Source organism: Lemur catta, chromosome 10, assembly GCF_020740605.2.
Source record: "Lemur catta isolate mLemCat1 chromosome 10, mLemCat1.pri, whole genome shotgun sequence".
Taxonomy (NCBI): Eukaryota; Metazoa; Chordata; class Mammalia; order Primates; family Lemuridae; genus Lemur; species Lemur catta.
In genome coordinates this window covers 71228346-71246909 of record NC_059137.1, presented here as the reverse complement: position 1 = coordinate 71246909, position 18564 = coordinate 71228346, and the positions used below count along the sequence as shown (strand labels likewise).

The following is an 18564-nucleotide window of genomic DNA, read 5'->3' as shown; positions in this document are numbered from 1 at the left end:
CATTTTACAAAAGTAAAAAAAGTTTATATCAAAAGACTGTAATTTCAAAATAAGTCACTTTAGAAAAACCAAAAAGATACACCTTTATTTAAAAAATAATCTCCATTACATGACTACCGTTATTCTCCTTTGCCTGGTGATCCTTGAGCACTGTCACTGGACAGGATTTCTACAGACTAGATGGTCTCTGGGCACCTTCCAATGTTATGATTCTGCAGACAAACTGACAACAATTATTTTATATTCCAGGTATGGGATCCCATGTAATTGAGAATTTTAGCACAATGAAAATCATACAATTGAATATATCTGCTATGAAAAGCGAGGCTATTAGATATCAACTCCAAAGGCAAGTAAATTCAGAGCAGCGAATAAGAATTCAGCATGACTAACAAGATCACTCCCGTATCATACTCTCTCCAGGAAGCTCTCTACAACATTCTTTCAAGTTGTTTGTAAAGGTTTCCAATAGCAAAATAACAAGCAGACTCCTCTGAGAGTCATTAAGGGAAGACATCTCCCAATCTTACACTTCATTCAAATTCTCTTCCTTTGTCCCAACATTCCCTGGTTGTGTACCAAATTTATCAGATAAACTAGAGTGCTTACTGAAGAGAGAAAAATAAGGTTTTGTTTTTTTTTTAATGTATTCTTGCTGCCTAGAAGAACAATTTTAATCTTTGAAGTGATGCAGTTTTCAACCTGTTTTCAATCATATGGAAACAGGCATGTTTCCAAATTCATTGTAGAAATATTAAAAAAAAAATTATGGGCTGGGTGTGGTGGCTCACACCCGTAATCCCAGCGCTTTGGGAGGCTGAGCCGGGAGGACTGCTTGAGGTCAGGAGTTTGAGACCAGCCCGAGCAACAGCAAGACCCTGTCTCTCCAAAAAATAGAAAAATTAGTCAGGCATGATGGTGTGTGCCTGTAGTCCCAGCTACTTGGCTAAAGGAGGATCACTTAAGCTTAGGAGTTTGAGGTTCCAGTGAGCTATGATGATGCCACTGCACTCTAGCTCAGGCAACAGAGCAAGACTCTGTCTCAAAAAAACAAATATGGATCATTCAGGCTTTCCTCCTTATCATTTGGCCTTCTATTCTAAGGCTTGGTTATGACAGCAAGTGCTATTGGATGAAAAAGGTGAAAAGTGGTTAATGCTGCCAGAAAGCAATGACTCAGTAAAAACAAAACCAAGTGTAATTTGGATCCCTTTTATGGCACCAGTGGCAGCAGAAATGCCATCGTCTCATTGGTGGCCTTGCTGTCTTTAATCTGCACCTCACTTAACTGGAATGTAGGCTCCACTGGAACCAAGTTCAAGGCCTCACATATTTGTGTTCAACCTACTCACCATTCCTGGCAGCTCTGGCAAGGGCCATGCATGTTCTGCTCACAGCAGATGTATTCTGGTTCTTAGCCCAGTGCCAGGCACATACCGAATTAGCTAAATATTTGTGACTATGACTTGCAAGATGTATTACAGGTTCAGAGATGTGAAAAAAATGTCTGTTTCAAAATAAAGAAATTATGGCAACAAGCACGACTCAACACATATTTCTTGAATGAATCAATCAACATTTAGAGTTCAAACTAAATTTGTTGGTACTATACCTCACTGACTACAGATACCAATCTATACTTTTGAATAACTATAGGGAGAGCTCCTTCCCTTCATTCGTTCATTCACTCATCCATTTATTCATTCATTCTACACATATTTGATAGCCTACTATGTGCCAAACATTGTTCTTGGTGCTGGCACTATGGCAGCAAACCGACTGTCAAGACACCTGCCATCTAGAAGGGCTTTTCATTGTGATCTATGGACCACTTAAAATTCAATCACCTGAATTATTCTGAGACTTCAAAATCTGCATTTTTAAACAAGATCCCATAATAAGTCATACGCACACTGAAGTTGAAAAAAGAATCTTTAAAGTATAGCTCAGATTCCTCTTGTTCTGTAAGGTCTTCCTCAATCATCTTTGTTCAAAATTTTAGCTCCCTTCTCCAAACTCATGGCCTTTATAGTTCATAGCACCCATTTGTAATTAACCATGTTTTTTTTTTTTACAGCTCTTAAAATAGAAAGGTGATGTCGTGAGATGGTGGGTTCTAGTGTCAACTTCCAGACCTATCACTTACTGCCTGTGTGAATTTCTAAGCCTCATTTTCCACATCTGAAATATGGTGATAATGCCTACCTCAGAGTGCTGCTTTGCGGAGTAAATGAGATTACCGACGCAGGCGCTCAGCTTGGGATCTGGCATGAAGCAAGCATTCAAAGAAGGCCAATTGCTATTTTTTTCCCCATCATTTTACCTTTTAATTTTATCTTTCTGCACTATGCAGCAACATCTCCACACTCAACTTCTTGCCACACCAATGGTAAGAAGAATCTTTTGTTTCACATACAGGATGTCACAGTCTGATGTACTATGAACTTTATTGGTTGGGGATGATGCCACCAGGCTTCACAGACTATTTTTCTGGGATATGCAAATAACATAAACTTTTACTTCATGTTAGTCACACATCTGGTGGTTGGTTACTCAAGATTCAGAATCACCATGAATTGAGAAATGAAAATTTAATCCAAAATGGTAGGACATAATGCAATCTTATAAACATACAATGTCTTTCTTTTTGTGTTGCATGTTCTATTCCAGGTATCACAGCTTATTTCACTATGAATGTGTTGTTTGGGGCTTTCAACACATCACATGCCATACTTGACTTGATGTCAGGAGAAATAAATCGTATATGTTAGTGAAATTACATGCTTTTCAATCTGTCATTTATAGTTCCCTTATTTACTTTTCTCTCATACTGATGGCAAAATGCATTATGATTAAGTTTTTAAAAAGAGAAAAAAAAAAGAATGCTGGAATCAGCTAAAAACAAAAACTAGATTCTTGTGTCACTAGGAACAATTATGCTCTTCAGAGCAAATGACACAATTTGCTCACAAATGACCTAATTTTTATATGACAAAATGTCCTGGAAGTAAAAAATTATAAATCAAGACAATGTAGCCATAGGCCAGATCAATTAAAAACTCAGACCAAGAACACTTGGCATATCAACAGACAAGTTTTAACTGAGTTTCAATATGGAGTTTAGGAATATAATCTGAGAATCTTCACGTATGAAGACAGTGATATTTGATGAAGCCATCCAAGGAGTCATTATGCAATGAGTCTTTTAATATGCTTTGACTAAAGTGATTAAGTAGCAGGCTATGATGTGAAATTAATGGACCCTGGAAAAAAAGTCAACTTCTTGTTTTCTTAGCAAGAAAAATTGTATTTGATAGTATTTTGGGTGTTACCATAGGCACTATCAAGAACAAAAATTTCCTGGCAATGAGTAAAATCCACAAACAAACCCTCAAGAGACTAAATTTAAATACCAAATTTCACATATTTCTTGTAAACTCACTAATACATTCGTAGATTTTCTAAAGCAATCATATTGGGTAATTGCGCAAAGGTTAATTTGCTATTAACGCCCTATTTAAATTAAAGGACACAGAAGCAGATGAGTAATTTACAATGTAAATGCCTCCATATTCTTTATTTTCTTTTACTTTTTTAAAATGTAAACTGTCTCAGTCATTTATAGCAATCATGATCTCAGTCACAGGCATTTTCCAAGGACTGATTAATTAAATGATGGGAAGGCTGGTGTACCAAAGCACAGTCTATAAATGCAGTAGAAATTTGCTATAGGTCTTGTTGCAAGACTTGTAGGCCCAGCAATCTTTTCCTGTCAGGGTTTTATGCTCCTTCTAAATCCCAGAATCCCAAGGGAAGAATAAAAGGTATCTATTTCTATAGATGGTACCACAATCTACCCAAGTGTAGCAGAGAAACTAGACCTCAGCCTTGAATTTTCCCTTTTCCCCAAGGCACGTATCTAATTCATTGCTTGTCGGCTGTACCTACAAAATATACATCAAATCTACCCACATCTCTCTACCCCCAGTGCCATCACCTTGCCCAGGCTACCCTAATCTCTCCTGTACTACTGCACTAGCTTCCCAAACGCTTTACCTGCCTTGCTCCCACACAAACTGGATATTTACAATGTGAGACGCTTCTAATATTTGACACTTGAAAATGATATTTGACCAGCTACACAAGGAAAAAGTCTCGTGATTCCAACAGAATTGACAACTATTCTTCTTAAAAAACAATATTATTACAGTAGTAAGAATAAAATGCTTTCAAAAACAATACATTTTTAAAAATACAGCTAAGCAAAAAGAGGCAGGTAACAACCCCCTAAAAACTTTTCTGTCCTCAGTTCAGTCCCTGAGCAACTCAACTATCCAACATGTTTCTTAGTTTGCTTGTCCAGGGAATAAGATGGAACACACTAGCTACATCTCAAGATAATACAAGGTGAATCGGCCTGTTGACCAGGGCTTTTCCAGTTCTAATGGATACCTTTGGAAGCTGTACTGTTTGAAACCATGAGTTAAGGTACAAACTTGAGTCCAGGAAAAATTGGCTTCTATTTAATTTGAACTTGAGAAGTGCTAGAGGACAGAGTGTATTGTCTGTGTGTACGTAGACATAACAAAGCTATTTTCATGCACAGTCCTGGCAGAAGGCCTGTGGTAACTGCTCTGTGGGTCTGGTTACAATTATTTCACTATAGGGAATAATTCAGGACAGTACATCCCTTCTCTGTCCGCTCAGCCTCAAGTCTGAATGCATGCTGTGTTTACCTCACAAGCCTTTTCTGCCCTCCCTCCTGATTTCCTTTAAATTTTCCTTACTAACCCTCCTCATGCAGTACGCCCCAACCATTCATGCCAAATATCTTAGCAAAATTCTAAGCCCAAAATACTACATTACAATACGTAAGAAACTCCAATAGTGTGGAAAAGGAGGGGCGTGTGCGATACCTGCTTCTGCACCCTGGTAATTGTATGCAGTCTGGGCACATCTGCCTGTATTTCTCACTGTTCATGCATGTGCTAAGTTGTAATTGAAATAAATAAAACTTTCCTCAAAGGAAAGGGTTGGTATGTACTCTACAGTTCTACCTCAATAACCAAATACATTTGTGTTCCCCGCCCACTGCAACATCTCATACAGATGAATGTGGCCCTCGGGAACATTTTTAATGGAACATTTAAAACTGAAATGTGTTTTTAATTAAAAACAAAAAACAAAGATGATAAGACTAGTTTACCAGAAAGCAGTACTAAGATGCTAACCCCAATATTTAGAAATGTTTATGTCTAAAAAAATCTTTCCTATGCAGCCTCCCTTGATCATGCTCCCTTCTAGAAATCTGAAGCCCCCCAATGAGTTCCTTCAACTCAGCTTGTTCAAGACTCCAGGCTCAAATGTTCCACATATTCACATCTCACAACAACTGTATCCCAAATATTTTGGTCATTTCCCTATGTTTTCCCTGCATTGGAAATATACACAGGTGAGACAGATTACAATGGAAGGTGGAGCAAAGGCTTAAGAGTGGCTGATTAAGCAGAACTGCATACAATTTATATAGATGGACTTCCTAGGTTTCAAAGAAAAGCAGATGGTCAGTTTAATTTCCTGAGAAATGAGATTTCAGGATGGTTTTGTGAAATCAACAGCATATGGTGTGGATCATTTCTTGGCTCCATTCTTCTTTAACTTTTCACATTTTGACCTTTCCACATCTCACAGGATCCCTTCACCAAAGATAAAAGGTAGAGGGACTTCCCTTGAAAGCCAAGAGAGGGAATAACGTCATGTCTGTGTGTTAGCCAGGTGAAGTCCAAGTCTAGAGAGTAAGTCAACAGGTGAGAGATGGGTTGAGGCACGTGGGGAGTAGAAGACACTAATCAATATCAACTAAAGGACCTGCAAGGTAAAAATAATTAATGTATAAAACGGAACAATTCTGTTAACTTCCTTAGGACTCAGTACCATTGCACAAGAAATAAGGTTGAACTAGATGGATTAATTTAATATTTGTTAAAAATTGACCTTGTTGAATACATCATGCTTAGGTGTCATAGAGGATACAAAAGTTCTGTGGAACCAACATCCAAATTTGAATCACCATAGCTGAACGTTTCTATTTTGGGCCAAATCCTCCACCCTCCACAACCTGTCCCCTGACACTATTCCATTGGCTTTCTTAAATAATTTGTGTATATCTGTTAGTGAACATTTGCTTCCCTCATGAGATTATAAAACCCCCTGAAGGCAAGTGATATATTTTATAAATATTTGAATTATGTCCTGTCTAACTTAGTGCCTAGCATGATGCTTTAATTTTTTTGGTAGTGTTCAATATATTTGTATACATAAATAGAAATTATATTATAAAATACAATCTTTATTCGCAAGGAATTTAAGTCTTCTTTGGAAGATATTATATATACAAATATCTGCAGTAGAATAATAAAGATTATCTAAATGACCTAGAGTAATAATTCTATATTATATTAATATATGTTCTATGTTTTATGTGTATCCATATGGTATATTCTATAAATCAGTGGTAACAGAACAATTATAAAAGGAGAGAAGAGATAGGTAAGGAGAAAGTGGATGAGCCTACCTAAAACATGTGAATGTGTATATACGTATGTGTATATACAGCGTACTAGAGGTAGCTAATGTTTAATATGGACCAGGTATATTTCTAGTATAGAAGAACAGTTGCCATTTCAATTTGTTTACTTTCTAAATTTGAATATAGATATATTGGGTTTCCTCTAAGTAAGGCATTCCACTGGCCTCTGAGATATGAAATTTGAGAAAAAGGCTTTTGGGTCATTTAAACCAATGACTTGAGGGAGATTCTCTACATCAATATCTGTTTTATAAGTCCTAAATAATTTCAGAAATTTCAACCTGACTCAGTCACTTTTATTTACCATTCACTACACAGAGTGACATTTCTTGATTGCTAAATATGTATTCTTTAATTTTCCAATAAAAGACTCATTGCAATTCAAGGCAAAAAGGATTCTTTGGTGAACTTAAAAATTTTGGATTTCCTGAGTTAATGTTGATATTTTAACATAGGAAATACTCCACTAAAATAGCTTTTCTTTGCTAATAATTGCAGACTCAGGTCAGGAAAACTTTCAGTGGAACATAGTTTATTATTCTGAGCACTCTGTACTTTTATGAATGTTAGTTATTTCAACTTTACTTTATAAATCATTTGATATGAAACATCATTTGATAGCAAACTTTTTTTGTTCTTTCCCACAGGTCTAGAGTACTAGTAACAAGTACCGGCATCTTGATGCAATCTAACGCCTTACGAATGTAAGATGTTCTCCCATGTTACTAACCTAAAATGAGTACGGTCATCTTTCATTACTTTCGTCATTTAAAAAACTCGCTTCCTAGCACACTGGCTTTATTTGAACCATTGGAATTACGCTATATAAAAAGACATCATTTTAAGCAGCAATGGCCCAATTGGTAACTAATTCCCTTATAATCACTGATTACATGTTCCCTATTCACTCAGCTGAAAAATCAGAAAATTACCCCCAAATCCACAAAATCCAAAATATTAAAAACCTCTGAACGAATAAATATGTGCTGAGGGCATTCCGACATAAAAGAGTTTTTCCTCCCTCTCCTTTAAAATAATATTATTTTCTCTTATTCCAAAACTGTTCATGATTTTTAGACCCATCTTTGAGAGCAGTGAGGAAATGACCTAATTTACCAGAAAGGCAAGAATCATGGTGAGACTGTCCGAGGTGGCTGTAGAGCTTAACACAACCCAATTAAAAGGGGCTCAAACCCAGGAAAGAAAGGTAAAGGAGGCAGATTTTCAGAGGAACTGAGAATGTGTCCAGTCTTGGGTGCACGATACTTTTATTCAAGTGTCTGGGGGCAAACCAGAGTGGGGTTTGTTGCAACACGTGTTCTTATACATCCTGTAGGAAAAGGATGGCCTGGGAGTCCTATTAGCTGTCACAGCAAAGTTCTTTCATGATCAAACTTTTGTTAGGTTTGGATAAGAGATCTGGATACTTCAAGCTTATATGTTTCTGTGTTTTGTACTTGCTTTCTTTGCCCTTTGTTTCCCGAGAAGGTTTTCAAATGGCAGAGAGGCCAGTGGTGGAGGTAGCTGCCATAGTAGGAGCCACTATCCTGCTGATGCTGGCAGGCACCTGGGGGACATAAAGGAAGCAGGCTGGGAAGCTCAGGATCTGGGAGTTTTCTCTGACGCTCCTATTACTGAGTAAATACTGTAATGCAGTGACATTCAGAGTAACAATAAATTTCTCCTTATAGTGCAGGGACAGCTGGGACATGCAGTTAGATAGGAGCTGGAAGACTCTGCTGGCAACTTTTCACCTGAAGGCTCAGCCCATCCAGTTACTCAAAGAACCCTGGTGGGGGCGGCCGTGCACATCTGGAAAGCAGGGTAGTGTCCCGAGTCATAATTCTGTCTACCTGTGGCTTTCTCACCTCTATCCTTGCAAAGGAGTATCTTGTTGATCTGGCTCTTCAAATCGTGATAGTAAAGGCTAAGTCTCAAAATACCAAGGTTTAAATGCTGTTGAGAAGTAATAGCATAAGAGGAGATGGCAAAGGGTGGGGCTGAGTAAATGCGCGAGGCACATTTGCAAGAGTTCGGCTTAGCTTCAGAGCAACAACAGCCTTGGTCACTATCATATTTGCTCCTCTCTACAACTGTTTAGTTTTAGAGATCCTTCGCCCACGCTGGAGGCCCACTGTTTGCTGATGCTAGTTTAACAGTGACGCTTGACCCACTCTTTCAGAACTTGGACTTCTTTCCTGTAAATTTCATCTTCTCTTACAGGCTAACATTGGCCTGTAGAACAAACCAGTGGAGTGACAAGGAAAGGTTTACTGTTTCTCATTTTATCAGATAGTTTACCATCTATTTTGGCCCCATGATTGAACTGAGCTGCTAAAATCTTAAAATCCAGTAGATTATCCAGGTAGCCTGTATTTTGAGAACTTCCCTCCACCCATCACAGTTTTGACAAAAATAAACCTTAAAAAATGCTCAAAATGCAATAGAAAATAAAACAGTTGCAGTCTTTCGATGTGTTTGTTCTCCAGGACCCAAGTGACCTTATCTACAGAGGGAGCTGTTGGAGGCATAAAGTAAGGATTTTGCATTTCAGCTTAAATAGTGATTAAAAGGATTGTCGTTGAAAATAATAGAGTTACAGTAATAAAAGAACTGATTATCACCAAAGTCTATTTAGCAACAGTCACAATATCAGGTTGCCAAGTTTGACTTTGAGGTCACAGTCTTTTTGTAGGGGGATGGGGCAGTGGAGGAATTTCTGATTTTATTCCTTCAATATTTTGTGGACAGGAAAATATTCCAGAGAAACAACTTAGAATTTCATAATAAAAAGAATATATTTTTCAAAACTCCTACTTAGAGTTCACCAAATTAAAAACACACTTAATTGAGACTTCTGCCAAAACCCTCCCAGTGAAAAGTTGTTAAGTGAGAAGTTAATAGAACAAGTGCCAGTTCCTTGCTAAACCCAAAATTTTCGCACCTTAAAAGATATAGTATGTTGAAATGACTTCATATTTCACCTTGTCAGAAAGAAAGAAATCCAAATGTTCGTGGGGGCTTGGATACATCTCTCAATGTCAAGGCTTAGGCAGGAAGCCACCCAAAGATATGGCACCATGTGCAGAGCCTGCATTCTTCTCACTGTTTCAGTCCAAGGCTTTACATGACTTAGCAACTTACTGTATCCACATTGTATCAAGGCCTAACTGCCCTAACATAGGCTCTCCGCCTTGCAGAAGGACAGCTGTCAATGTGGGGAAGCCACCTGTGTCCTGAGAATGAACTGGCACCATTCTCATTGTAATCCTGAGCCTCTCTGTTGTCCTTGCGTTCCTTCCCTGACACCTGCTGCTATGGCTCCACTTCAGGGCGCAACTAGATGAAACAGACCTTCCCTTCCTCCCTAGGGCAAGGGTGCAAGGCTATTTTTGGGAAAAACACTTAGGTCATTATTTCAGTTCCTTTTTCTTATGATCCTCCTTCAGGGAGAGCCTCACAGAACAGGCCCTCAGTCCCTTCTCTAAAATCCATGGACCAGATGTGTTTGGAATTCAACATTTTTTCAGAGATGGTGTTCATAACATACATTACACAAAACTTCCAGCGGAGTCTGAGCCAGCACCTCATAATCAGATACATAAATATTTCTGGAGTGAAATGTTAGAAATTTTCACAATAAATGGAATAAATAAAGACTGTAAATACCCTCAAATGAGTTCAGGGCAAACTTTGCCATCAAATGAATTTGAGTGTTAAATATCCAAAAGAACAGTCAGTTTTTCAGGCATTTTGGATTTTGAAACTGAGGACAAGAGGTTTTGGATCTGTATTAGGTTCTCAACAAGTTAAGACAAATTAATCTATTTGTTGTTAGAGAAAGAAGAGAAGGGGATATATTACAAATAGCCCAAGGGGGCTTTTCAAAGTAACCATTTAGACAAAAAATTTGAGTATATTGCACAGGATTTGAGATAAATGAGTTGTTCTTGTCCCTGGCTCCTGTCATACGACCTTGACATATTCTGTCTTCCAGAGCTAATCTGTGACAGTGCTATTGTCCTGGAATCTGAGCTGCCTCGCTGAGCTGCAGAGAAAGGGACCAGAAGTGGGCAGACCTAGCTTCTCTGGGACTCTCAGGAACATTCCCAGACTAGAATAAAAACCTCAACAAGGCAAGAGTGTTGGAGCCAACTGGCAGGCTTATTCTATGACTCCATAATAAAGTAATTACGCAGTTTGATTTTTTTAAGCACATAAAACCAAAACCATATCTTCTTCTTAATATGGGGGAATTTTTTTTTTTTTAAGCCCAAATCTTTGAAGTTTTAAAGGTGGGATTGGGAAGATTATATTCTAGGTTATCATGGTAGGGACTATTTACAAGGGAAAAAAGTAAACTTTCCCTGAGATCAAGGGTTGTCATCAGTGAAGACATATAGAGATCAAGGCTTACTTGGCTTCCAGGGCCAGTGCAATGATGCCCGCAGCCATGGGGGCTGAGGCCGATGTCCCAGTGTGGTTGTCCGTGCAACGCTGCCTCAGATCCGTAGTGATCTAGATAGAAGACAGAAGTGAGAAATTTAGATCTTTCGGGTCAGTGTGAGTCACATGCAAGTAGAAAGAAATTTGCTCATAAAAGTGGAATGGAGGGTGTTGAAATATTTGTTTCAAATTCCTTGTTCCTACACGCCTATAACCATATCACTTCCAGAGGATTGCCTGTGTAGATCAACTACGAAAAGGGAAGGGTTTGGAAATTGAACTCCACTTCTGTTAAAACCAGAGTCAGGACCAAGTTGAGCCCATGGCTTGAAACATAAAGGTCGTGCAAATACCTCCTTAAATTTTGCACTGTAGGGAACCTACTTGCCTCACCCTAGAGCCAGTCCTGGTTAAAACTAAAGTTCTATCATTGGCCCAACATTTTTTAAATAATCAAATATGTTGAATCAACATCTAGACCCTGAACCAGGCATAGGCAGCAAAAGGAATAAAAGTCCCCAGTCCCTGCCCTCCCAGAACTGTTACCTTGAGAGAGCTACAGATTTCAAGCCAGAATTATGCTCTGCCATGGGAGGAACCTTTGCTTATGGACCTGTTTCTAGAATTCATAGAAATGTTGCATGGATGAACCAAGACTTCCTCAAAGATTAAACATGGACACTAAAAATAGGCTGAACCCAGTGTGCTTAATATGCAATAACAGCACTAAGTGTATGCTTGTATATTACAGAAGATTAGCTATTTCTCCATTTTTATTTTTTAATCAAAATGTGAGAAGTAGATCATTTTTATCCTCTTGGCTTAAATCCAGTTCACTTCAGCTGTGGCTAAATAACATTACTATCTACCAAGGGTGATGTTTCTCAACTTTTGTTTCATTATTGTGTTCAATTAAAAAAAAAACCACTACATTCAAATTCTCCTTAACAGGAGAAATTAAATACTATGGAATAAGATTCTGGAAACCATTATAATATCTCTAAGATTTCTAAAATCCTCCCTCCCTGACAGTGATCCACTTTTGGTCCCCTTGGGGCTAATACCTCCTCCACTGAGAATGCACAAGGCTATGAGATGAGTTAGTGGTGTCATTATGGTTGCTGGAAGACATCAGAAAACCTTTCTTCGGCATCAAGGCAAGGATATTACCACACATTACAGAGAAGAAAACTGATGTGAACGGTCAGCAGGAAGGTGAAGAGAGATCCGGGCTGTGGAAAACAAAGCCCTGTCCTTCCAAGGGCTTCCTTCAAGAAGAGTGTGAACATTGGTTGAATTTGGTTCGAATATACATTTTATCTTCACAGGAAGAAAGTGCTGCATACCTCCTTGGAAAGGGACCCTCACTTAGCAGTTTCTTCTATATCCCAAGAGGATGTCTGAGTGCACTCTTTTATTACCTCTTACACATGTAGACTGACATCCTGGCCGATTTAGTTTTATAGGATACCATCAGTTCTTTTCTTTTCTTTGTTTCTTTTGACACCTCTAATGATTCCAGATTATCATCTGTGCCAGGTAGGTATGTGTATTGATACAAAAGAAGTAGGAGAATGAACAAAATTACATAGAACCACATAGATGTGGTGCTGGGGGAAGGGGTTGATCCTTGCACTGTTTTCCCGACTAACTGATTAGTGTGCAAGAACCCTGACAGAGGGCATGTTTGACAAGCATGAGAAACTGTTTCTTGGTTAATATACCTTGCCACAGCTGATGCCTGCAGGATGTTTGGGTGAATAGAGTCTTACTCACCTCTATACTGAGAAACTTTCTGGACTTTCAATTGTGGATCTTTAAAAGGTATTTTTTTTATTGTTTTAAAAAACATACAACATAAATTTACCCGCAAATGATTTTTATGTGTACATGACAGTTTATATGAATATTATACATATTGTTATATGCACATTGCTATACAATATTCTAGCATTTTTTTCATCTTGCAGGACTGAAACTCTGTACCCACTGAACAATTCGTCATTATCCCTGCCTTTATCTCCTGGTAACCATCATTCTACTTTCTGTTTCTATGTGTATGATTACTCTAGGTATCTTATATAAATGGAATCATACAGTATTTGTCTTTTTGTAATTGGATCATTTCATTTACTATAATGTCCTCATGATTTATCCATATTGTAGCATATGACAGAATTCCCTATGTAACATTTTTGTTATCCATTTGTCTATTGATGGATGTGTGAGTTGCTTCCACATCTTGCCTATTGTGAATAACACTGCAAATGTGCATGGGTGCGCAAAAATCTCTTTGAGATCCTGTTTTTAATTCTTCCAAATCTATAGCCAGAAATGGGATTGCTGGATCATTAAAATGGTAGTTCTGCCTCATTTGAAACCGTGGGTGAATCTGCAGCCTTAGTTTCCAAAGCCCTTGTCCCTGTCAATGCATGAGCACAGCAGAAGCAGCTTGTTTCCAAGTCTCCAGATCTGCTGTTGTTGAGAGATGGCTGTGCCTGCATTCTTCCCATTTTACCTCACCCCACGGTCACAATCCTTTGTCCAAGTTTTATTTTTTTCAATGACTTGTGCCTGGATTCAAGATTTTTCATGATGTTTTCCCACTTGGCTCTCCTTGCTTATTCTTTAGCTGCACCAGACACATTCGATGCACAGAAACAAATCCAGGATAAACACTCCAAGAGTGTGCAGCATTGCTAAGTGTAATAAATAACCACCTCCAGCCAACCTCAAATGTGAACAATCAAAATTTTATGATGTAGGGTTTGCAATAGAAATATGTTCTATCCATATACAGTCACTAGGTATCTATACATAGAATATATGCTTAAATAAAAAGCTACTTCGTACTTTTATACATAAACACCAATGAAGTGTTAAATGCCATTAATGTAGGCAAGCTTGTGGAATTCCGAATCATAATTATGCTATGAGTTTTTCCAACCACTTTAACTAGATGAAATTTGAGAGTAGTGAGTAGGGGTGGACAGGGGGTGGAGGAGGAAGGTGATGGAAAGGGGGAAGGTTAAAAGGAATGGAGAGAAAAGAAACAAAAACATCCTCACTCCCTTCTCTTCCTGCTTTAAGTGGAAATTCCAGCTGGGTCATTTCAAGGGGAAGTTACTGACAGTGGTGGTGATATTTAGGTGTAAATTACTAGAAACATCTAAAGCAGGGTTTTCATCATTAACAGAAGCCACAGTACCAGAGAATTTTTATGTCTATCTTTAGAGAGAAAAGGTAAAGACCACCAAGGAGCATGCAATCTTGAAGAAAAATGATGTTCTGAAAACTGGAACCACATGAGGTAACCCCATTAATCACAATGCATGCATACAGGATCTGACAGTATAATTCAAAGGAAAGTTGCATTCAACGGTCAGTCCACAACATGGGGCATAGAGTACAGAGATTCCATATGCAAAGCCGGAAAAATAAAGCACTTTAACTTTAGATTTCACTTTTTTTTAAAAAAAGTCTCAGAATTTGGTCTCAATCCTGGTGGTACATCTTGCATGCTCCAAATTCCCACAATTCACTACCCAAATCAGAAACAGAATTTTTCTCCAAAGAACTTCTCAGATTGCTCAAGAAAATATCATTTGTGCCCATCAGAGTGATGGAAACTGGAAAGGACACCAGGCCCTGAGCCAGATCAAAGCAGTCCTGATCAGCAAATTAGATTTTCAGCCTCTCTCCAGATCAGTAGCAGATGGTTTTTTGGAGTCCACAACGTCAGGGATGTCATCTTTCTTTGGTGAGAAATGGAATGTATTGTTAGGGTCTCGTCAGGCTCCTCTGAGAAGAACCATCACTTTTACTCATCCTAAGCTCTTGTTTCCTAATATTTCACATTTCATTATTTGAGCTGATTGGACCTTTGGTTTTAGCCTGTCGATGTAATTCTCCAGGGCATCTCGGTTCAGACTGGCTTTGGCCTTAAGTGACAAGCCTTTATAGCAATCCCACAGGTAAGAGCTTCTCTCTCCCAGATACCTTGTGATCTGTTTTATTTTGAAGGTGCCATATTGTCTCATATTTGTTAAAAGAGCAACTGAGCAGATATTTTTAAAACATGAAATGATTCTACTGTCTGTTTCTGGTGCTGATTTTGATTTGGATTAGAAATGTGCCAAGAAAGCTGTTTCAGACACAGCTATGGGGGATAAGGGCAGAAACCAAATGTTAAATGTGTCAATGAATAAAATAGAAGAATCTGATTTATCAAGCACAGTAAAATAAAAAAGGAACTGAGAACCAATGAATGCTTTTTGTGTCTACAGAAGTCACAAAGATTGGTGTAAAATTCAATCATGACAAGTCCATACAAAATCCCACTCCTGTGTTGCTAAAAGAATCTGTAAATGTGAAGTGCAAATGTAAGACTTTGCTTACAAATGTGAGGTTGCTATCACTAAAGAAGGAGCCCATCTTATGTCATTTTTGTATCTTCATAATGTTCAGCTCAGTTCCATGTACCAACAGAGGCACAATATTTATTTTCTGTTGAGTCACTAAAATCAAAATCCTTTATACTTATTTTGTTCTACACTTTAAACTCTCCCACTCATTAGAAAACACTGCCAAGGCCACTTCTTTTTGGACTATCCAAACAAAACTCACAGAAAGTTATAATCAACCTTATGTCTGTATGTGTATATACACAATCCAGGGGTTAAAACAAAGCACAGCTATTACTCTCACAACTACTCCAGGTTGAATATCCCTTATCTGAAATGCTTGGGACTCAGACGTTTTCAGATTTCAAATTTTTTCCAGTTTTGAAATACTTGCATTACACTGGTTCAACATCTCTAATCCAAAATCCAAAATCTGAAGTGCTCTAAAATCTGAAACTGTTTGGGCATCAAAATGATACTCTAAAGAAATGCTTACTGGGGTATCTTGGATTTTCGAATTAGGGATCCTCAACCTATTACCAGCAACCACCAGTTTCACAACTTCTCCTAAAACTACCACCATGAGCAACTTGCAGTGAGGAAATGTGCCAGAGGGTGTGTGTGTGTGTGTGTGTGTGTGTGTGTGTGTGTGTGTGTGTGTGTGTTTGTATAAAATGAAATATAAACCCACAGGAACTCTGCAAGGATGACATTATACTATTCATTAGCTAAGGAAATGGAGACTCAAAGGGGCTAAATAACTTGCCGAAGGGCACGCAGCTACTAACCGGCTGCTAAGCGGTGTAGATATCAAATCCTGAAACAGCAGCAGAAGAAGCAGCAGAGTTGCAGAGTGCAGTCACCTGCGACAGCAAAGACAACAGCACCAGACCACGGCAACAACGGCGGAGAACTGGCCTTGAGGTCCAGCCTAAGTCAGCAAGTGGGTATGGCAGTTCTCCTTCAGCCCACAGTTAAAATCAGAACTTTTCAGCAACAAAATTTCTTCTCTACTTTTTAACCTTCTCTAGAGAATATGAACCAAACTTCCAAATAAACTAAACACATCTGGATTCGCGAGTCTTTTACTCATGAAAAATAATGACATTTTCTAAATCAAAAGGAGAGATGCTAGAGAGCAATGCAGTGCAAACAGTGACTGCATTTGAAACATGAATTGGGCAGTGGGGGTGGGGAGGGGGTAGGGAGCAGCATGCTTCTGCAAAAGCAAACGTGGAGCTGCTCAGAAGCATTAGAAGCAATAAGATAATTCCTCCACATGGAATTGGTCGTTCAGGCCAACCCTGAGATACCCCAGGCAGCGAGTTTGTTTTGAACGCAAATAAATAAAATGAAATCTGGAGAGGGCTAAGCAGAGCAGACATTCTCCAAACTTTGGCTCACAGAACCCATCCCAGGAGAAATACGATGGACTCTGTATCCTAATCACTAAGACAAACTACTAGGAGGGGGAAAAGTCAAAGGCTGAACAAGTCCCAAAAGAAAGAGATAATTTAATGATGGGGGTGATTAGGATGAGAAGGGAGCTTTATCTATAAAACAGAACATCAGAGAAATTTTGAGAGGTGGTGAGGGGTTAAAGATTTTAGGCTCCTTAACACTAAGAAAGGTTCTATGTACAGCTTTATCATGTAGCAGGATTCCTGCTGGCAATTTTCTATGCTAAATATCCTGTCAAATACTGTTTGACTTTCACCAACCTGCCAACAGAAGGAGTTTCTCTGACAGAAATAGAGCACCTCCCTGTCTTCCTGTGGCTACATACACAAGTGTGCAGCCTCCAACCCTCTAAATGTTTGACAGTCATCTATGCACAAATATGTATTGAGTCCAGGCTCTGGAAAGGAACAAAACAAAGACTTCATCCTCAAGTACATTTCATTGTAGCACAAAAAACAACTAGTAAACAAGAAAATACACACTATTGTGGTAAGTTGTTCCAAGTGCGCCAGAAAAAAAAAAAAAAAAGAACAGGTAAAAGGAGTAGAGAGTGGTGGAGGGGAGTGTTCCTATTTTAAGGAAGGTGTGAAGGCAATCCTCTCTGAGGTGAAATTTGAGAATAGACACAAATGAAGTGGTATCTGGTGGAAGAATGCCCTGGTTTGAACATCACATAAAACGCCCGACTTCAGGAGCTCAGGGCTAACTCTGCTGCCGCAGGAACTAGCATCTCAGCTTTAGTTTTTTCAAGGATTCCAACTGTCTGAAGGGGTATGAAAAGAGGGAAAGGTAGGAAATTCAAAATAAGTGGCCTTAGCAGTGAAAAACAATAGAAACCTGTACATTCTAAATGCTTGTTTATCACTGTGAAGGGAACACAAAACAGGTAAGTGCCATACTTTCATACACCCTCCATACTGGACGTCCACGGAAAGTATCAGGGCGTGACAGCACACTTGGTACAAGGTTTGGGTGCTCATCGAAACTTGATTGGAACCCAGGTTCTACCACTTACTAGCTCTGTTTTTTTTCCCCCGTTTTCCATTTTCATTTATTTTTTGTTGAGGTGAAATATACATATGTAATTTACTATCTTTACCATTGTAAAGGTACAGTTCAGGGGTAATAAGTACATGTGGATTCTTTCTTCCCCTCATCCTCTGTCTCCTCTCCTCCTTCCTGGCCTCTAGTTACTAGCTGTATTTTTTCTAACCTTTCAAGCTTTACTTTTCTCATCTGTAGAGGGGGCACAATGATCCTCCCGCATAGGGTTTTAAGAACACAATGAGATGATGCATTCGATGTGCATAGTGCCATGCATAGTGCCATGCAAGGCACATATGAGAAGGGCAAAAATGTCACATTTATAGCATGTTAATATAACTATGAATGTATTATACGGCAGACATGTAATAAGATATAAACAATTAGGCTAATGAAAGCATTATTTCATAACATGGCTTTAAAATAACTAACTAGTCATTTCAAATGACTTCTATTTAGCTTATAAAAGAGCTTCTATCATTGTAATCTCGATACTCTGAATGCTTTGTTTGCTGTAATAAGATATAAGGCTATCACTGATCCAAATCTATCAAAGCATGAATGCAATACCAAGGTCCAAAACTGTGCCAGTAGTAATGGCAGGAAACCAAGGTACAGAGA

The 18564-nt window shown here is 38.6% G+C and overlaps 1 protein-coding gene across 3 annotated transcripts in view; it reads right to left on the bottom strand.

Annotated features, from left to right (window-relative positions):
* The window catches only part of PCSK5 (proprotein convertase subtilisin/kexin type 5), a 409990-nt gene that overhangs the window by 211594 nt on the left and 179832 nt on the right, over nucleotides 1–18564 (bottom strand). For all 3 annotated transcript variants that reach the window (XM_045562588.1, XM_045562586.1, XM_045562587.1), the window contains exon 9: nucleotides 11007–11107. In XM_045562588.1, the coding sequence (XP_045418544.1) occupies nucleotides 11007–11107 (101 nt within the window). The remainder of the gene's footprint in view (nucleotides 1–11006; nucleotides 11108–18564) is intronic.